Here is a 23375-nt window from a genome sequence, read left to right as displayed (position 1 = left end):
TACCACGTTTAGCACGGGCAACCGCGTACTCAACCTCCGCCAATGTTACAGGTTTATCTAGGTCACTGGTATCAAACGTCCGATCACTCGCCCCGTGACCGTTGTCCATTTCATCCCGAACTCGCTGTAAGTGAGCCTCGTCAAAACCGGATTATCAGGAAAACAGGATTATCAGAAACGCTTGAAGTTTACAACATCCGGAAACGGCATCTCCGAGTAACCTTTGGCAAAGCTCTCACGGTGAAAACAATGTTCTCCCGAACCTGAGCTGGGCAACACAGTGTCATTGCCGTGGATGTGTTTTCATACTTTCGTATGTTCAAATTATATAACCATAACATCTCATACGGCAAGTCATTTTAGCTGATACCCTCTGATATTTATTAAATTACTGATATGTTCAAATCATGTCATGAATAGCTTCAGCCGGCTATCTATATCTGTACTAGTATGAATTGATGTTTATACTGTGGAAACTGTACGGAGAACATCATGTATTCTGAACCACTAAAAACCCCACCTCTTTCAAGCATTTCATGTCATATAATTGGGTGTAATATCTTCTGATATTTATTAAGTTAATTATATGTGTAAAGCCTGCCATCTGTATCGGTACTAGTATTCATTAATGTTTATACTCTGAAACATGTACGGAGAACATCCCATACGCATCATATAACACGAGTGGAAGCATAAATAATTTTATATATATCTATTATATATTATATATACATCTGTGATAAACGTAATGAAGAAACGGTGGAGTAATCAATAACACTGAAGGCCCCTGAACGGTAATTAAGGGCAACAATGGAGTATGTTAATTGAATCACAACACCTAGCTGATTGCAATTAGACAAGAGGCAATTAAGCAAGCTGGATACAGGTGTAATTAACAGGTGTATTAATTTCATTAGCCCGCACAGAGCCAGATTGAACACTGGGCTTCACTTAAAGCAACGTGTTAGATTCAAATACATGTACAAAGCTTTGAGCCTCAATAAAAAGGTATTTAGGTAGATATAATACCAATCTATGGATTTAAACACATTTCAAGATACATCTGTGAGGTTTAAGGTGCGTTTGAGAGCGCGGGCCAAGCCGGACCGAAAGCTTGTGATACTGTGTCTTTGTTGAGAATGTATAGAAAATAGGACTTCACTTTGAGCAACGTGTTTGCTTCAAATACAACGATTTGAGACTCTATAAAGACGTTTTTAGGTAGATATAATACAAATCTATAGATATAAACACATTTCAAGATACATGTGTGAGGTTTAGGTTGTTTTTGACGCCACGGGCCAAGTCGAGCTGAACAGAGACTAAACACTTTTGATTGAGGCTATGTTGTGAATGGAGAGAAAAGGGCTTCACTTTAACGAACCAGTTATCTTTACATGTGGCATTTGTAAAATCACACGGTGATATTTAGGTAGATATAATACTAATCTATGGAATTAAACACAAATCAGGACATATGTGTTGGGTTTAAGTTGTTTTTGAGAGCCCGGGCCAAGGCGGACCGAAAGCATGACTGTGATCCTGTGTGGTTGTTGAGAATGTATAGAAAATAGGGCTTCATTTGCAGCAACGTTTTTGCTTCAAATTCTACGCTTTGAGACTCTGTGAAGTGATATTTAGGTAGATATAATATTAATCTATTGATTTAAACACAAATCAGGATAAATGTGTGAGGTTTAAGTTGTTTTTGACACCACGGGCCAAGTCTGGCTGAACAGAGACTAAACACTTTTGATTGAGACTATACACAGCAAAAATAACAGGGTTTCCAGATTTCCGGAAACCTACATGAAACTGGGTAACACCAGAATCATGTAGTTTCAGCGACTGAAAACTATGATTGTTTGTTTCCGGCAGTTTCAAAAAATAACACGGTTAGTTTCAGCGACTGAAAACTGCCGGAAACAAACAATCATAGTTTCCAGAAATGGAAACTAACAGTGTTGTATTATTGTTAGTTTCCATTGCATAAAGCAACTGGAAACCATCATTGATGGTTTCTATTAGTGAGAACTTGAATGAAACGATCGTAGAAAAATATATTTGACTCCATATGCATATATCCAGAAACCTACATTAACCTACGTTAAACTGCCTATGTATTATATACGGTTTAGTTTCGTGATGTCAGTCTTTCTTTACATCAGAATTCAAATAAAAGATATTGTCACATAAAATAAAATTAATTTCAGGAAAACGGAAACCTAATTGAAAGAATATGGAACCTGAAGATTATTTACGTTTTGTTTGGTAAACTTACGGAAAACTTAAATTTATAACAGATTTGATGGTACATTTAAAAGCTATTTAAGCAGTGTAAATCAAATATAGTTTGCAACAACCACAAAAGTAGCGGATGATTTGGCCTATTTTCAGTGTACCATGGTTTCCCTTTTGGCTTTTGTGTGAACCATATGTTATCGATTTTATTCGTTTGATTAGTTTGTCATAGATACCTGTGGTGAGACAGACTTTGATCACGTTTTTGCAAACATCCGTTACCATAGCTATTTCACAGCAAGTCATATGTCTGCAAATTTGGTAGTTGCGAATGAGATTACATTCAGTCATTGAGGACAGCAGTATTTATCCACAGTTATCTAGAATATCTATGATAAACATTAGCCAAGAATATTGTGAATGGAGAGAGAAAAGGGATTCACTAGTTATCTTTACATGTAGCATTTTGTAACATCACACATTGATATTTAGGAAGATATAATACTAATCTATGGAATTAAACACAAATCAGGACATATGTGTGATGTTTAATTTGTTTTTGAGAGCCCGGGCCAAACCGGACCGAAAGCATGACTGTGATACTGTGTGGCTGTTGAGAATGTATAGAAAAATATGGCTTCACTTTAAGCAACGTGTTTGCTTCAAATACAACGCTTTGAGACTCTATAAAGACGTACTTAGGTAGATATAACTCTATTCTAGAGATATAGACAGAAATCAGGATACATGTGTGAGGTTTAAGGTGTTTTTGACAGCACGGGTCAAGTCGGGCTGAACAGAGACAAAACACTTTTGATTGAGGCTATATTGTGAATGGAGAGAGGAAAGGGCTTCACTTTAACGAACCAGTTATCTTTACATGTGGCATTTTGTAACATCACATATTGATATTTAGGTAGATATAATACTAATCTATGGATTTAAACACAAATCAGGATACATCTTTGAGGTATAAGGTGCGTTTGAGCGCCCGGGCCAAGCCGGACCGAAGACTTGTGATACTGTGTCTTTGTTGAGAATGTATAAAAAAAAAAGGGCTTCACTTTGAGCAAGGTATTTGCTTCAAATACTACGCTTCTAGACTCTGTGAAGTGATATGTAGGTTGATATAATACTAATCTATGGATTTAAACACATTTCAAGATACACGTGTGATGTTTAAGTTGTTTTTGAGAGCACGGGCCAAGTCGGGCCAAACAGAGACAAAACACTTTTGATTGAGACTATGTTGAAAAATGAGAGACAAGGGCTTCACTTTAACGGTGCAGTTATCTTTACATGTGGCATTTTGTAACATCACACATTGATATTTAGGTAGATATAATACTAATCTATGGATATAAACACATTTCAAGCTACATGTGTGAGGTTTAAGGTGTTTTTTGACAGCACGGGCCAAGTCGGGCTGAACAGAGACTAAACACTTTTGATTGAGGCTATATTGTGAATGGAGAGACGAAAGGGCTTCACTTTAATAAACCAGTTTTTTTTACATGTGGCATTTTGTAACATCACATATTGATATTTAGATAGATATAATACTAATCTATGGATTAAACACATTTCAGAGATACATGTGTGGGTTTAAGTTTGTTTTGAGAGCACTGGCCAAGTCGGGGCGTACCGAACACTTTTGATGAGACTATTTGTTGAGAATAATGAGAAAATAGAGCTTCACTTTCACGGAGCAGTTATCTTTACATGTGGCGCTTTGTAACATCATAACATTGATATTTAGGTAGATATAACTCTAATCTATGGATATAAACACATTTCCAAGATACATGTGTGAGGTTTAATGTGTTTTGACAGCACGGGCCAAGTCGGGCTGAACAGAGACTAAACACTTTTGATTGAGACTATATTGTGAATGGAGAGAGAAAAGGGCTTCACTTTAACGGAGCAGTTATCTTTACATGTGGCATGTTGTAACATCACACGGCGATATTTAGGTAGATATAACACTAATCTATGGATATAAACACATTTCAAGATACATGTGTGAGGTTTAGGGTGTTTTTGACAGCACGGGCCAAGTCGGGCTGAACAGAGACTAAACACTTTTGATTGAGACTATATTGTGAATGGAGAGAGAAAAGGGCTTCACAAAGTTATCTTTACATGTGGCATTTTGTAACATCACACATTGATAGTTAGGTAGATATAATACTTATCTATGGATTTAAACACAAATCAGGATACATCTTTGAGGTATAAGGTGCGTTTGAGCGCCCGGGCCAAGCCGGACCGAAGACTTGTGATACTGTGTCTTTGTTGAGAATGTATAGAAAATAGGGCTTCACTTTGAGCAAGGTATTTGCTTCAAATACTACGCTTTGAGACTCTGTGAAGTGATATTTAGGTAGATATATTACTAATCTATGGATATAAACACATTTCAAGATACACGTGTGACGTTTAAGTTGTTTTTGACATCACTGGCTAAGTCGGACCGAACAGAAACTAAACACTTTTGATTGCGGATTTTGTTTTCCGAAGACATTATTTTCCTAAATCGCTGGGAATGGAGAGAGAAAGGGGCTTCACTTTTACTTCACTTTATGAAGTGGTATTTAGGTAGATATAATACTATTTTGTGTTTCATGTGTATTAGTAAATATAAGCATATGCATACGCGCTGGCTATCGGATTTGTGCTGGTATTGTTTACAATGAAAACACATAAGAATTTTTGTGTTTGTGAATGCATACTTTGTTTGATCCTTTATAGCATGTTACAAAAGTTTGTTATTTCAAATATTTCTTTTAATATACATAATCATGTCATATTTGCCGGTTGACATTCGCCGATATCCACGTCTCTTTAACATAAACATCCTGTGCTGATTCAGCCTGAGACAATAAAGGTTAATTAGGGAACCCTAATATCTTAATTAAGGAAAGAAAAGCAGTCAAGACACTGTCACTTCCTGCCCAGGACCCCAGGATGTCACACGCTAAGAGAAGTAAGCAGCCTTCCCTCATAGACATATCAAGGAAAACACATAACAACAAGACGGTGTCTTTTCTATGGGAATCTCGGTATGTAGACTTTGTTGTTGTGTTGGTCTTTTCCCCATTAACTATACATTTTCAATCAAACTATGCATTTGTGAAGGCGGGAAGTGTATCGACCCAAATGTGCAGGTTTCGTTTTAATATTCTGCAATCCATTTTTTAGTATTACCCGGTGGCCCGGCCCAGCCCGACTTTTCTTGGCCCGACTTTTAGGCCATCCCTTTTTCGTCATCTGTCTCTCACGATCAGTGCGTATCCCTGTGGCTCAGCAGATCGCTATATGCAGTGTTGCATCCTTTTGAAGTGACGAGATCCGATGATTGTTTGTTCGGATAGTTTCCCGGATTATGGCCCGTTGATTGTCAGCACTATACAAGTTCTCGTGTGATTCACCAAAGCTGATGACACTCGGCTTACATTCCACATTGTGCTGCATGGGCGGATCCAGGAATTTTGAAAAGGGGGTGGGGGGGTTTTCGCAAAAAAAATCAATGTGGTCTTAAGTCATTTTCAAAAGGGGGGTCGAACCCCCTGACCCCCCGACCCGCCACTGTGCTGACACAAAGCATAGCTTACTCACTCACTCGCTTTCTGAACTGGACGATTTCACATGCAAGTGGCAATGCTCGTATGGAGATATGAATTTAAAAAAGAAGAAGAAATTATATAAAAAGTGTATAGATCCATTACGTTTTCCAAACTGTAAATAAAATAACCCTTTATAATAAAACGGGAAATATGTGTACTTGCCGTGTGCCTGTCGGAAATGACAAAACATATCCGATAAAACAGGTAGTTATAAATAGCGTCAAATCGTTGGTTGGTTGGTTGGTTGCACTCAGCAATATTCCAGCAATATATGGGTACAATGCAGTGAAGCCTATTTCTTTTGTCCCCCGCCGTTATATTGCTGGAATATTGCTAAAAGCGGCATAAAACCACACTCACTGACTCAATTTAAGTTCGGGTCAAACATCCAAACACAGTAGAGTCATCCTATATGAGCATGTGCAGCATAACCATGGAAAAGAAATAGAAAACAACATTCGGAACTCCAAACAAAAGAACAACACGACATCAAAGCAAAGGTGCGATTTAATGAAGAAAGGGTTACCTGAATTAATAGGATATCGAACGAGCAATATTTAGAGTCATTTCAACACTCGTCTCGTCAGAGGCTGTGACTTCTCCCTGAAAGACGGTCACGGGCAGAATCGCTCCACATTTCAACTCAACATCTTCGCCAGTCACCAGAGTATGGCATCACACAGTTCACGTGGTCAGCCAGCAGGTATCAGTGGGAGAGCGCTCTGTTAACAATGTAATACATTGTATCTATAGACGTTCAGTGATTGGTTGGGGTGTTCTGGAATGTTCTATCTCTATTGCATAACACTATATATATATATATATATATATACCGTCTTTGAAGGGTATTTAGAACTGAACACAAAAAATAAAAATTCTGCCCACATGAGTAGGCAAAGATAGGTACAACAGTACACAAATAAAGAGAGTCAAACCATCCAACACCCCTTGCATCATGTTTTGGGTATGATCCAGTGTTTGGATAACTAATTAATAGCTAAGATCACAGTGCTCATCCGTCGAATGCATTTTACTAATTTGAAATCAGAAATTCGACGGATCAGTACGCGACCGAGGTGATACACATGAAGGCAATAATTTTATGGATGTCAACTTCCACAATAAAGAAATTGACATCCATAAAATTCTTGCCTTCTTATATATATATACTGCCTTTAATTTGTAGTGACGCCTAGTTCTGTTACTGACTAACCCCAGTGGACCTCTACGTTTAACACGGACTAAGTGTACTGTCTTAACCAAACTATTGTGAGGTCAAACAGAAAGAGTGTGCTTTTCCCCTCACCTTTGGACTTCGTGATTTATGCGCGCGCACGCACGCACACACATACCTAATGAAGGTGAGCTCCTGTACCCACAGGGGCGTGTCACACTTAGAAACAGCGTTAGAAAGACATATAGGGTCTATATACCTATATGTCTTTCAAACGCTGTTTCTTAGCGTGACACGCCCCTGTGCCTGTACCGTTACATGGGATTCCGGTTTCCGAACTGGTCCCAAACAGCCTGTGTTTGTCGGAAGAGTATTATTTGGTTTATTGGATCGGGAGACAGGCCCGGTGGCTTGGTTTGGGCGTCACCCATCCCCAGCGGGTTGGATCTTTGTTCACAGTATCGATCAGTCACTGGACTGTCTGGTCCAGACCCAATCATTTACTTATAACTTATTGCTGGGTGAAGAAACAAACATGTGGCAATATGGTTAAAAGTTATGATTTTCCATTTTGAACGTTGTAATATTATGCGCCTATATACTGTATCAGAGGCGGATCCAGGAACTTTCAAAAGGATGGGGGGAGGTGTGGGGGTGTGGGTGTGTGGGTGTTGGTTCGAACCCACTGAACCCCTCCTCGGCTCCGCCAATGTAAAACATTACTTCAATGTGGTTTTAAGTCATTTTCGAAAAAGGGGGGGGGGGGGTGTCGAAACCCCTGAACCCCTCCTCTGGATTCGCCAATGTGTATGTATTTGTTAAGTCAGGATAACATGAAACACAAACACTGTTATAGGTGTCTTCATTTATTATATCTGATTATTCGGTAACAATAATGTATCGAGTAGACAAAACTAAATCATGGCGCTTTGAAATATTTTGTTATGTTCATGATGTGATTCAGACAAGACATGTCCAAACGTGATCGTGACTATTTATAGTAACATGCTCAAACAGGGAATTCCCCGGAAGTGAATAAATATCTTCAAAACATGGCGGCGTGGTTTGAGTCCTTCGTCGCAAATACACAATTCGGGGAAGATACGGGACGTACTGCAGAGTAATGATCAACAGTGTTTTAATTACAGGTAGACTGATTGCTGGACTACTTGTTTATGTTTAATTATGCGAACCATGTTAATAATCATCATTAACATTTACGTCTATCTAGACTATATTCTACTTTCTCTTTCAGTTTCAGTTTGAATTTCCAAGAAAGGTTACCAGTGAATTGGGCTCCATTCCGTTTGTAAAATGACAGGGCGTGGTGGTCGTCGTGGCCGAAGCCGGGGGCGTGGACGGGGACGGGGACGGGGACGGAGACATCAGTTTCAGGTATAAATGCTGCAATGGCCTGGGTTTGTGTTTGAGTGTATCATGGACAGACGAGACGTGATCCTGTAAATTGCAGGCGATGTGGAGCAATGTCGATCAAGACTGGTGAACCCGATCGCGGCCCTACACTCCTATGGAACTATTTTGAATAGTTGGGTTGCAAGTTGTATGATATATACCAGCTGATATATATAGTCCGTTTGGCTCAAAAGCGGACCGATGAATTGCAATCTAACTCGAAAACTAATAAACATAAAATACTCAATGAAACGCTGATCATAATCAAAACATCATACCAACTCTGTGAGGTTTTTGCTGAATGTTTGTCCTTAAAATAAAAAAGTTGTTTAACAATCTATCATTAAAATATTGACCCAGTTCACTGTTTGTTACGAGGAAGGAGTGCAGAGAAAGGGACAGCCAGGTGTTCGAGAAAGGATGGAGACCGCACAGTACAGCTTAATGAATAAATAACTTTGTCTGTGAATGTGCTTCTCGAACACCTGGGTGTATGGGTATGTCATTCAGTGGAGGTAAATACTTAGATATGTATGTACGTAGGTATACAGGTGGGAGGGTGGAGAAGTGGAGGTAAATACTTAGATATGTGTGTAGGTAATACAGGTGGGAGGGTGGAGAAGTGGAGGTAAATACTTAGATATGTGTGTAGGTAGGTATACAGGTGGGAGGGTGGAGAAGTGGAGGTAAATACTTAGATATGTGTGTAGGTAGGTATACAGGTGGGAGGGTGGAGAAGTGGAGGTAAATACTTAGATATGTGTGTAGGTAGGTATACAGGTGGGAGGGTGGATAAGTGGAGGTAAATACTTAGATATGTGTGTAGGTAGGTATACACACAGGTAGATCAATATATTTCTCTCTATATTTTTTCTACTTTTCAGTCGCACCGTGAAGGCAAAGTGCAAAATCCTTTAAGCAGAGAGCGTGTGGACAGCATTTTGGCATATTTGAAAAAGTGTGGCAGCAAACCACAGAAGGCTATGGATATTGCGAGAGCCTGTGGCTATGGAACACCTCGGGAAGTGAACCCGACCCTGTATATGCTGTCCCAGAGGAGAGTGGTTCGGTTCATCAAGGGTTCCCCAATTCTTTGGTATCTCATTCCTAATGCCAGGGTGAGTCCAGTTCCTTCAGAAATGTTGACTACAATGGATGCTATGAAGCTTGGAGAAATTTCCCAGAATGGAATGGCAGTTGGTAGTATTGGTCAGACACATGTAGAATCATCTTCGATGGATTTTACGGGAGGATTTGGTGAAATGGTCATAGGTAGCAGAAAGCGGGCTGATGAAGGTACGTGGTTAGGAGAATCCTTCACGCCAAGGAAGGTGGATGAGACTTTGTATCAAGGCCTGGAATCCCCTTCTCAGCAGCAGTTGGTACCGGGTTGTGTTGAGGGAGATGATGAAGAAGAAGATGACAGGTCAGAGATGGAGGACTATGATGACATAGAAGATGAATCCTTTGACATCAATGACAGAATGAATGATCTGATTGCCAACAGTCAAAGCAACTATCAATATATGGCTTTGTCGCCAGGAACTGTTGACTCTCAGAGTTCAGATCCAGATTTAGCAGACAAATCTGACGAAAACATGGTCTCCAGACCACCCATCCCTGTTAGAGAATCAGAATCCCCAGATACTGAGCTGTGTTTCAGGGACCTTGTGTTAAAAACCCTAGGAAATCGTCTGTTGAAAACTGGAGCTAGTTTGATTATCGTCAGTGCTCTGAAATCAAGCAAGAAGCCTGTAGAAGCAGCCCTGCAGGATCTGTTAGAGGAGAAACTGGTGGCTCGAACTGGCTCAGCCTGGACGGTGACATCAAAAGGAGATCAGTATCTGGAAGCGAAAGGTTTATCTGGGCCGGTGAAGAAATCGCAACCAAATGTTGCTCGAGGGAAGATGAACATCTGTCACCCATCCATGAAAGGAGCTACTCAAGGGCTTCCTCTGTCTCCGTTGGAACTGTTAGGGTCTGACACTCAATATGGGGTGAAGGGGGCGGGCAGGGGTCAAATTCTGGCAACAATAGCTGCAGACATCCAAGGGGTCACTAAGCAGCATGCAAGCAAGTCTCCAACCATGCTGACAAGCCTGGGAGCTGACTCTGTCATTGGCCAGATCGATGGAGGTCCACAGATGGGTTCCAGATGGCAGATAAGACCAGGTGGTTTGTCTGACCAGGGTGCCTGTAACCAGCGTCCAGTCATGTCATACAACATGAGGGATGTGGGTTCGTCATCACAAGGATCAGCTGGGTCTTATCCAGGTGTGTCTTCCCACACTATAACAGGAAGTTTGTCGCTTGTATCACAGGGCCAGCCACAACGTTCTTCACCTTCATTCCAGCAGCAGCAGGCAGCCATATCCCAGTCCGGTGCAAGATCCTTGCCACGGACTCCCATGGACCTTATCCAACAGGAACAAAGCCAAGTCATCTCATCCGGTCCCTCGCACAGCTTTGTTCCAAGAGGAAGTCATGATCCAATGTCACCGTGGATGACAGAATCATCAACTGGACCACAATCACTTCCGACCAGATCACCAGGTGGCGTTGCATCTGTTCCTAGTCTGGCTGGAGGCTTAAACAGTCTTCCGTGTGGCACTTTAGAAATCACAGCAGAGACGTTCGCGGGTGTCAACAAGAACCCCGTGAGTGCCCTGATGGAGTATGCGCAGTCACGGCAATCTACAGCCAGGATTGAGGTCATCAGCCAACGGGGTCCTTCCCACAAACCAAAGTGAGTGCATATACATATATGTCTGTATGTTGTGTAGGTCTGACAGTGAAGTAAGGCATTTGTACATCAGCGTTGACTTGTACCATACTTCCATATTTCAGGTGAACAATTGAATAGACTTTGTATATGATTATGACAGGTACCACCGGTGGGGCACCTTGGTTTCATTGTTATTCCATCTACTCAAAAACATGGGGGTCTAATTATTAGTTTTAAGCGTCCTTGAAAGTAATATGACGGTCCTGTGAAGTAACAGTGTAGAGAACTGTACATTTTGATAATTTCTTTTGAGCCTGGAAAGAATCATTAATCATGTGGACTGAGGGATGAAATGATGCATATAACTGATATGAAAACCCCACCAAACACATAGCGAGGTCCTAGATGTGTTGTGGCACAGTGAATGGCATTGTGTGTCCCTCGGGATGCAGTGAAGTTTGTTTCTGCATGCATTCTCTACATTTGTGCGTACTGGACACACATTTGTGCATCATGTAACACCCTGACTCGATTTGTTTACAAACAACATTGTACAGCTGTAAACTGCTGAAACATATATATGCTCATGATAAGGTCACAACTGTACAATCGATTCTGCTTTTAGCAGATATTTCTTATGAAGGTGGAAAGGGTTTTGTCACTTCTATTGGTACTGACAATGAAGTACTTGATCTGTATGTCGTGTAGGTTTGTGCTGGCAGCGTTTGTTGGGTCCCGCCAGTTCCCGGGGGTTGAGTGCAGCAACAAGAAGGATGGGAAGAAGGAAGCAGCAGATGTCGCAATGCGGATATTGCTGGCAGAAGGTCAAAAGACTCAGGCCAAATCAGTGAGTTGTCATGTTACTGTTAGCAAGCTACCATAACGATATTTTTGCCATCAGACGCTGGCAATGTTGGTGAGTTGTCATTTTAGCAAGTTGCCATGACGATATTGTTGCTATCAGACTCTGGCGGTTTTGATGATTTGTGCTCAGCTGAAAACGTTGCCATGACGATATTGTTGCTATCAGACTCTGGCTGTTTTGATGATTTGGCTCAGCTGAACAAGTTACCATGATTATATTGTTGCTATCAGACACTGGCTGTTTTGATGATTTGTGCTCAGCTGAACAAGTTGCCATGACGATATTGTTGCTATCAGACTCTGGCTGTTTTGATGATTTGGCTCAGCTGAACAAGTTGCCATGACGATATTGTTGCTATCAGACACTGGCTGTTTTGATGATTTGGCTCAGCTGAGTTGCAGTGATGATATTGTTGCTGAACAAGTTGCCAGCTGATGATATTGTTGCTATCAGACTCGTTAGGCTCCAGCAAGTTGCAGTGATGATATTGTTGCTATCAAACTGTTGAACAAGTTGCCTTGATGATATTGCTCGTTAGTTGCACTTGTTATTGCACAGCGTTTTAAGTATTGCAACTGACAATGATCCACAATATAAACCCCTGTTTGACTTACAGAGGTAGTATTGTTAATCCACCAGTACCAGACCTCATCAATGCTGTTAGTGAGGTTTGTCTTTCTATAGATTAGCTCTGACTACTGACAGAAAGAACTGCTCTAGTTCATTCAGCCTGTGACCATTTTACCTGGAATGTGTCAGTCTGTATGATTTTGACAGGTGGACATGATGCTGGTTCCCTCGTTGACAATGACACACTTCGACAAGATAGCTGCTCTGACACACCAGGCCTTCAACCAGCTGATCGCCACCATACCGGACACTCTGGCTGGACGCAAGATCATTGCTGGCCTTGTGATGAAGAGGAACCCAGAGGATACTGGCATCGTCATCAGCATTGGTTCAGGTGAGTCATCAGCATTGGTTCAGGTGAGTCATCAGGATTGGTTCATCAGCATTGGTTCAGGTGAGTCATCAGGATTGGTTCAGGTGAGTCATCAGCATTGGTTCAGGTGAGTCATCAGGATTGGTTCAGGTGAGTCATCAGCATTGGTTCAGGTGACATGTAAATTGGGACAATTTTTAGCTATTATTTTCCCAACTAATCTTTCACACCCCTTTCCTAACCATGGCTTGGTTCGTTAAACGTGTAGCAATTATTGCAGACAAGCATCTGAGTGTATCTGGGCATCATAGTGCAGAGACATATATAGGCAACACAATATTGATGATATCAGCATATGTTGCTCCATAAATATAGGCAATACCATATGAATGATATCAGCATATGTTGCTCCATAAATATAGGCAATACAATATTGATAATATCAGCATATGCTGCTCCATAAATTTAGGCAATACAATATTGATGATATCAGCATATGTTGTTCCATAAATATAGGCAACACAATATTGATGATATCAGCATATGCTGCTCCATAAATATAGGCAACACAATATTGATGATATCAGCATTTGTTGCTCCTTCAATATAGGCAATACAATATTAATGATATCAGCATATGTTGCTCCTTAAATATAGGCAACACAATATTGATGATATCAGCATATGTTGCTCCATAAATATAGGCAACAATACAATATTGATGATATCAGCATATGTTGCTCCATAAATATAGGCAACACAATATTGATGATATCAGCATATGTTGCTCCATAAATATAGGCAATACAATATTGATGATATCAGCATATGTTGCTCCTTAAATATAGGCAACACAATATTGATGATATCAGCATATGTTGCTCCATAAATATAGGCAACACAATATTGATGATATCAGCATATGTTGCTCCATAAATATAGGCAACACAATATTGATGATATCAGCATATGTTGCTCCATAAATATAGGCAACACAATATTGATGATATCAGCATATGTTGCTCCTTAAATATAGGCAACACAATATTGATGATATCAGCATTTGTTGCTCCATAAATATAGGCAACACAATATTGATGATATCAGCATATGTTGCTCCATAAATATAGGCAACACAATATTGATGATATCAGCATATGTTGCTCCTTAAATATAGGCAACACAATATTGATGATATCAGCATATGTTGCTCCTTAAATATAGGCAACACAATATTGATGATATCAGCATATGTTGCTCCATAAATATAGGCAACACAATATTGATGATATCAGCATATGTTGCTCCTTTAATAAAGGCAACACAATATTGATGATATCAGCATATGTTGCTCCATAAATATAGGCAACACAGTATTGATGATATCAGCATTTGTTGCTCAATAAATATAGGCAACACAATATTGATGATATCAGCATATGTTGCTCCATAAATATAGGCAACACAATATTGATGATATCAGCATTTGTTGCTCCATAAATATAGGCAACACAATATTGATGATATCAGCATATGTTGCTCCTTAAATATAGGCAACACAATATTGATGATATCAGCATTGTTGCTCCATAAATATAGGCAACACAATATTGATGATATCAGCATTTGTTGCTCCATAAATATAGGCAACACAATATTGATGATATCAGCATATGTTGCTCCATAAATATAGGCAACACAATATTGATGATATCAGCATTTGTTGCTCCATAAATATAGGCAACACAATATTGATGATATCAGCATATGTTGCTCCATAAATATAGGCAACACAATATTGATGATATCAGCATTTGTTGCTCCTTCAATATAGGCAATACAATATTAATGATATCAGCATATGTTGCTCCTTAAATATAGGCAACACAATATTGATGATATCAGCATATGTTGCTCCTTAAATATAGGCAACACAATATTGATGATATCAGCATATGTTGCTCCATAAATATAGGCAACACAATATTGATGATATCAGCATATGTTGCTCCATAAATATAGGCAACACAATATTGATGATATCAGCATATGTTGCTCCTTAAATAAAGGCAACACAATATTGATGATATCAGCATATGTTGCTCCATAAATATAGGCAACACAATATTGATGATATCAGCATATGTTGCTCCATAAATATAGGCAATACAATATTGATGATATCAGCATATGTTGCTCCTTAAATAAAGGCAACACAATATTGATGATATCAGCATATGTTGCTCCTTCAATATAGGCAATACAATATTGATGATATCAGCATATGTTGCTCCATAAATATAGGCAATACAATATTGGTGATATCAGTATTCAGTACAATGCCCAGGCATATTGTTTAGCCAGCACAATACTAACATATGCTTGTATAAATATATATGCAGAACAAGGTATTAGTGTATATAATATATATTTCTCACATGAATGTGTTGCCAGGCAACCGGTGTATCACAGGGCAACAGTTGAGTCTGGAAGGCAACACAGTAAATGACTGTCATGCTGAGATCATCACCAGACGAGGATTCCTGAGGTCAGTGACATGTCATGACTGTATCCACACACATATAGTAACAAGCAGAAAAAATGCGACAAAAACTTTATTCTGTAGACTCGATCCTACTATCAAAAAGGCCGAAATACATTGTTTCTAGCCGCCAGTAGCTTGCCTCGTTGGTATGGAATTATCTCCCTTTGGTTCAGGGATGGCTAGATCACGTGACAATACCGAAGACAATAGCAGACGATACCGAAGCTTTGCCATGACGTTACAAAACAACAGAAATCGACTCTTGGCATATTATGAAGCAGGTATTACATCCGTAACTAGACTTGTGAAACTGACAGGACTGCATCGGGCCTCTGTTTACCGAAAATTGACGAAATTTGACGCAGGGTTAGGGACAGAGCGACAGGCTGGATCGGGACATCGTGCTACTCTTGGGGCAATTGACAGACGAGCGCGTCTCGTGGTGGCGTACCCAAACTGGTCTGCAAAACAGCATGCCGTGAAGGCTTAAAGTCAAGGAGTCCCTAAGGTATCAGAATGGACAATCAGAAGATCTTTAAAGCAATCTGGATATGTCAAGCGAGTGCCGAAGAAAGTTCCATTGATGACAACAGCACATATGGAGAAAAGGCTCGAGTGGTGCAGGGAAATGCAGGGTACAGACTTTTCAAATGTGATTTTTACGGACGAATCAATGTTTCAGTTTTATAGGATCACAAGAAAGAGGTGGTCAAGAGGTGGACGTAGCTGCAAAATGGTTCCGAAGTTCTCACCCAGTGTCATGGTTTGGGGTGGTATAGGCAAACTCGGGGTAATGCCGCTGCTAACTATTACAGGAAGGATGGATTCAAGCAAGTACTCTCAACAAATACAAGAAGGCATAGTGGAATCCCATATAGGACAGAGTGGAATGCCTTTCAAACTTTTACAGGACAATGCACCTGTACACAAGTCAAGACACACCTGTAACTGGTTTGAAACGAGTCACATGACCTTACAGAAATTTCCAGCGGCATCACCAGACCTGAACCCAATTGAAAATGTGTGGCAGATTATGAAGGACAAATTAGAAAAGTTGGAACCGAAGAGTGTCGTTGAGTGGTCTAATCTCATCAGTCAAATATGGGTGGACCTACCCCAGGACTACATAGACAATTTGATTGACAGCATGGGACGCCGTATTCAGCAGTGCATCGAGAGAAACGGTGGACTAACAGACTATTGACTTGCATAAATGTAAACTTCAGTATCACAGAGTGGATGTATGAAAAATATAACTGAAGTTATCAGTAAATAAATTTTGAAAACTACGTCTGTGAAAAGTCGCATTTTTTCTGCTCGTTACTGTATGTTAAACATGGTGGACAGTTGGGTTGTGGCCATGTTTGTCAAGTCCTGGGTTCAGATCCACATTTGAGTACATTGTCTGGGGCCAATATTTGACCTTCCTGCTACATCAGGTGCAGCACTCACTCACCAGGCAACACTGGGAGCTGTCATGGTGGACGTTTTCTAGATTTCATGTATCATATATCTCACTGGTGTTGCAAATCGAAAATTACTTTCTTATGAATTTCATATTGTAAGTTTTGAAAAATGATGAAGACCGTTGTGGGACATGGGCAAAGTAAGATGAAACAACACACAAAGTAAAATGGGTTGTATGATATACATGCCACCAACAGATAACACACAATTAAGTTTATTTGTGCAACCTGCAGGTTTGTGTATTGGCTGGACATGTTAATGGTCTGTGCGATGTTGACAGGATCCAGTGCTCTTGTCTTCCAGGTTCCTGTATGCCCAGCTAGAGACATACGACCCCAGCAGTCCTCATGACCTGTTTGAAGTGGGTCAAACCGGAAAACTCCGGATCAAACAGGGCATCAGCCTCCATCTGTACATCTCAACAGCACCATGTGGAGATGGAGCCCTCTTTTCTCCCAGGTAACTATGGCAACTCTCTACAGTGGTTGTTTCTGAAATGACGGAGAATTGGGCATCTTGCGGTAATACACGTGGTCTAGATGACTGATCAAGTTGAGTGTGACTGTTGGACAGTCTACCACAGGACATTTCTGTCTGTAGCATAAACCAAATTCACCTGTGCCCAGCACTATATGTAAATCCTGCCCTGTAGAACAAAACAAAAGTCTGGAATGACTAACTGGTGTCTGGGATTTTATGTCAGTACTAACCAAAGGTTATAGATAGCCTCCTCTGTTTTGAATGTTCATCTAGTTGAAGGGAGAGATAGACGGTGGTATGACTCAATAATGCTGACAGTGTTTTAAAAACCCAAACACACTCTTTTACACTCGTTTCTTTTATTTCATAATATTTAGCTTGAGCAGATTCATGGTTTCTTACTCTAGAATATATTCCATTGCAAATATGATTGACCAACTGAACTACTTCCCCGACTTCTGTACTCACAGGGATGCGGTATCGAACAGGGGCAGTGAGACCTTTGACCGCCAACACCATCCGACCTTCACCAGTGGCGTGCAGGGCCTGCTGAGAACCAAGATGGAGGGAGGTATGTCACATGACATCCTTTGTTACCATGGTTAAGGATTTAGATCATTTTCAGAAAACTACTTATCATCTGTTGTCCCAGCCGGTTATAGTTCTTGTAGTACCATGTCGAAACAATTTTGTTAAAATGATGTATTTCGATGAAGATGTGGTTTGAACACTTTTGTGTTTGTACTTTTGTTTTAAATAGGTGATAAACCTACTAATTTGAAGTCTAAATTTTCGAACTGTGTTAGAGTATTGTCATTGCCATAGTAACATTATGACACAGAAACTTCTTGTTGCCAGGTGAAGGTACAATCCCAATTGAATCTGATTTCGTGGCCCAGACGTTTGATGGGATCCAGCGTGGCGAGAGACTGCGGACAATGTCGTGTACTGACAAGATCTGCAGGTGGAATGTGGTTGGCATGCAGGGGGCGCTGTTGTCTCACTTCCTGGAACCCATATATCTTGACTCACTTACTCTTGGTAAGTGAACATTGAGATCAGTATATTCATCATTGTTTATAATACAATATATAAAGAAACCTCGCATCGTCTGATTCCTTGTGAATAGATGTCACGAGGAGTGTTTTCTGGATTGTATTTCTTTGTTATAGTTCTGGTGTACGCTATTTGTCATAGTATCAGTATAGAGTATAGAGAATCTCGCCCACCAAATATATCTGCACCAATAAATACAAGTTGAGCACTCTGAGGCCTGCCAAGGAGATGTAACCTTTTTCAACAAGTGTTGATGCATGATATTACTGGTGATTACAATGATCATGAAGATGACAATGCAGTTGACTTTGAATAATTGGCTACTGATATTGGAGAATTTTGTTGCCTTCTTAGCAAATACTCAAGAATCAAGGCAAGACTCATAATATACTATTTCTGATGTTCCTATTAAATTTGTGGTAGAGTTTCAACAGTTGACTGGAGAGGCCTTTAAGAGTTTTGTCAAATATCTTCAGCAGGTACCGTTAACAAGTTTGTACATAATCATCACGTGATCTCCTTGTTTAGAACCAGTTGATGTGTTCGGTGCAAATACATTTGGTCCAAGTCTCCCCATAAATCCATCACCTACCATACTCTGAACGACCTTCAGACACAAGTACTTTAATTTACATTAGTGAGTGGCTGTGTGGCAGAAAAACCAATCTAGATTCAACTTCTGTAGCAGTTGACTGTCAACTTTTGAGGCAGTTTCTTGAATTTGAATTTTGCTGAATCTGTTGCAGGATTCTTGTATGACCATGGTCACCTGGCAAGGGCTGTGTGTTGCCGTGTCAACAAATCGGAACCCCCCATCGATACCCTACTCCCCCCATTGTTCCATCTGAACCACCCCTGGCTGGGGCGTGTGACAGCATGTGACCCCCCACGGGAGACACAGAAGACCAAGTCTCTCAGCATCAACTGGTGTCTGGGAGACCCGAGACCAGAAGTCCTAGACGGCCCGCTGGGACTGTGTCATACAGCGTGAGTGTTGACAAGAGAACGGTGTCATACAGTGTCAGTATTGAGTTGATGACTGTGTCATACTGCGTGAGTATTGACCAAAGGAAGTGCATCAAACATCGTTAGTATTGACTATGGGGAGAGTGTCATACAATGTCAGTATTGAGTTGATGACTGTGTCATACCACGTAAGTATTGACCGAAAGAAGTGTGTCAAACATCGTAAGTATTGACTACGAGGAAAGTGTCATACTGCGTAAGTATTGACTTGGGGACAGTGTCATACAGTGTAAGTATTGACCAAAGGAAAACATCGTGAAGTAACATCAAACATCGTGTGGCTATTGACTACGATGAGTGTCATACTATGCGTGTCGTAAGTGTTATGACTATGTGTAAAGTATAGTGGTATTGACCATGATGACTGTCATACTGCATAAGTATTGACCATGACTACTGTGTCATACTATGTAAGTATTGGCTATGACTACTGTGTCATACTGCGTAAGTATTGACCATGATGACTGTGTCATACTGCATAAGTATTGACCATGACGACTGTGTCATACTGCGTAAGTATTGACCATGACGACTGTGTCATACTGCGTCATGACTACATGATGGCTGTGTGTCATGCCTAGTATGTGTCATACTGCTACTATGTACTGATGCATACTATGTCATGTATATTGCCTATGTGATGTGCTGCATATGACTACTGTGTCATACTGTGTCATACTACATAAGTATTGGCTATGACTACTGTGTCATACTATGTATGTATTGGCTATGACTACTGTGTCATACTGCGTAAGTATTGGCTATGACGACTGTGTCATACTATGTAAGTATTGGCTATGACTACTGTGTCATACTGCGTAAGTATTGGCTATGACTACTGTGTCATACTGCGTGAGCGTAGTATCAGCTATGACTACTGTGTCATACTGTGTCATACCATATGAGTATTGGCTATGACTACTGTGTCATACTGCGTAAGTATTGGCTATGACTACTGTGTCATACTGCGTAAGTATTGACCATGATGACTGTGTCATACTGTGTAAGTATTGGCTATGACTACTGTGTCATACTATGTAAGTATTGGCTATGACTACTGTGTCATACTGCGTAAGTATTGACCATGATGACTGTGTCATACTGCATAAGTATTGGCTATGATGACTGTGTCATACTGCGTAAGTATCGGCTATGACTACTGTGTCATACTGTGTCATACTACATAAGTATTGGCTATGACTACTGTGTCATGCTGCATAAGTATCGGCTATGACTACCGTGTCATACTGGGTAAGTTTGGGCTATGACTACTGTGTCATACTGCCTAAGTATCGGCTTTGACTACTGTGTCATACTGCGTAAGTATCGGCTATGACTACTGTGTCATACTGCGTAAGTATTGGCTATGATGACTGTGTCATACTGCGTAAGTATCGGCTATGACTACTGTGTCATACTGCGTAAGTATTGGCTATGACTACTGTGTCATACTGCGTAAGTATCGGCTATGACTACTGTGTCATACTGGGTAAGTTTGGGCTATGACTACTGTGTCATACTGCGTAAGTATCGGCTATGACTATTGTGTCATACTATGTAAGTATTGGCTATGACTACTGTGTCATGTCATACTCGCGTGGCTATTTAATGTCATGCTCGACTACTGTGTCATACTGGCGTAAGTGTCAGTATCGACTATGACTACTGTGTCATACTGCGTAAGTATCGCTATGACTACTGTGTCATACTGCGTAAGTATTGGCTATGATGACTGTGTCATACTGCGTAAGTATCGGCTATGACTACTGTGTCATACTGCGTAAGTATTGGCTATGACTACTGTGTCATACTGTGTCATACTATGTAAGTATTGGCTATGACGACTGTGTCATACTATGTAAGTATTGGCTATGACTACTGTGTCATACTGCGTATGTATTGGCTATGACTACTGTGTCATACTGCGTGAAAGTATTGGCTATGACTACTGTGTCATACTATGTAAGTATTGGCTATGACTACTGTGTCATACTGCGTAAGTATTGGCTATGACTACTGTGTCATACTGCGTAAGTATCAGCTATGACTACTGTGTCATACTGTGGCATACTGCGTAAGTATTGGCTATGACTACTGTGTCATACTGCGTAAGTATCGGCTATGACTACTGTGTCATACTGCGTAAGTATTGGCTATGACAACTGTGTCATACTGCGTAAGTATCGGCTATGACTACTGTCATACTATGTAAGTATTGGCTATGACTACTGTGTCATACTGCGTAAGTATCGGCTATGACTACTGTGTCATACTGCGTACAGTATTGGCTATGATGACTGTGTCATACTGCGTAAGTATCGGCTATGACTACTGTGTCATACTGCGTAAGTATTGGCTATGACTACTGTGTCATACTGCCTAAGTATCGGCTATGACTACTGTGTCATACTGGGTAAGTTTGGGCTATGGGCTATGACTACTGTGTCATACTGCGTAAGTATCGGCTATGACTATTGTGTCATACTATGTAAGAATTGGCTATGACTACTGTGTCATACTGCGTAAGATTTCGCTATGACTGCTGTGTCATACTGCGTAAGTATCGGCTATGACTACTGTGTCATACTGCGTAAGTATCGCTATGACTACTGTGTCATACTGCGTAAGTATTGGCTATGACTACTGTGTCATACTGCGTAAGTATTGGCTATGACTACTGTGTCATACTGCGTAAGTATTGGCTATGACTACTGTGTCATTCATCATAGATATTGAGTACAGGGACTGTCATTATAAGAGAATGTTATGCTGTCACCTTTCTTTCAGTGTTCATCTTCAGCCAGTTTTTACAACATGGATAATGTTTTTACTGTTTCAGAATTGAGAAAAGCTTTTTCTCTCGGCTTACGAAAAAGAATCTGTACGATAGTTTCAAGAAAGTTGCTACCAGGTTTGGCCGCAGTGACCTCCTTGGGGCCGAAACCTACTACAAGGCCAAGATGATGGCACTGGACTTCCAAACAGCAAAGTCCACCATGCTGAAAAAATTCAAAGAAAACAAATATGGTCCTTGGGTATCAAAGCCTGTTGAAGAAGAAATGTTCTGTTAGTGGGATGCTATAACATTACACTTGCAGAACAAGCCAGTAGAGGGCTCCACCTGGAGGGAAGGTAACCCTGAGCTGCTCAAACTAACAGAGGTTCAGGCATTTCCGTTGTTGTTTATTTGCTCCATGTCGCTACGTCTTGCAATGTATTGGCTGTCATTGGTCCTACAAATTGTAACGTTTGTAAGGAATGGAAATATTTTAGTTAGAAGCAAACCAAATTTGTTTGCTTTGAATTATTTTGTCTTGTTTCCATATTTTGATTTTTTTTTCTTTATTGATAAACACATGTTGATATTTAGGCTATTTGTAAATACATTTTGAAAAATAGCAAAAGGCTTTCCATGTAAGTTTGTTGATTAATCACATATGTCTGAAATAAGAGGAAAGTAATTCCTACATATTTCCACTTGACTAATTATAATCAAATGTTGCAAGGTGATCAAAGGGATGTCAAACACTTCGATATCGTGTGGCAACACACAGCCAACCACGCTGAACCTTGGCACACAGGCCACCAGTCAGGTTACCCGTGGCAGATTCTGGAACAGATGTTTGAATGTAGAAGGACTGACGATTAATACTGAAATACTGATTAATGAAGTATCTGCAGTCTGTTGAGAAGTGACAGGGTTGGCTGTTGGGTTGTTGCTGGAACATCGAAGTTGTGTTTGACATCCCTGGTAGCGTCATGCAGCAAAACCCAACAGCGGGTCATGCTAACACTTTTTACTCAGCATTTTTTA

At 40.4% G+C, this 23375-nt stretch overlaps 1 protein-coding gene across 1 annotated transcript; it reads left to right on the top strand.

Annotated features, from left to right (window-relative positions):
- The first annotated feature begins 8086 nt into the window (after nucleotides 1–8086).
- Nucleotides 8087–23375, top strand: LOC124267673. Its single transcript, XM_046702644.1, has 11 exons — nucleotides 8087–8189; nucleotides 8297–8436; nucleotides 9339–11200; nucleotides 11888–12026; nucleotides 12822–13008; nucleotides 15442–15535; nucleotides 17303–17458; nucleotides 17950–18050; nucleotides 18338–18520; nucleotides 19282–19522; nucleotides 22401–23375. Exons 2-11 carry the CDS (start codon nucleotides 8356–8358, stop codon nucleotides 22630–22632), a joined length of 3276 nt encoding a protein of 1091 aa, XP_046558600.1. The 5' UTR covers nucleotides 8087–8189; nucleotides 8297–8355; the 3' UTR covers nucleotides 22633–23375.

This window comes from Haliotis rubra, unplaced genomic scaffold (assembly GCF_003918875.1).
Source record: "Haliotis rubra isolate DU_JTF1 unplaced genomic scaffold, ASM391887v1 Scf133, whole genome shotgun sequence".
Lineage (NCBI taxonomy): Eukaryota > Metazoa > Mollusca > Gastropoda > Lepetellida > Haliotidae > Haliotis > Haliotis rubra.
This window is presented reverse-complemented; position numbering and strand designations above follow the sequence as displayed.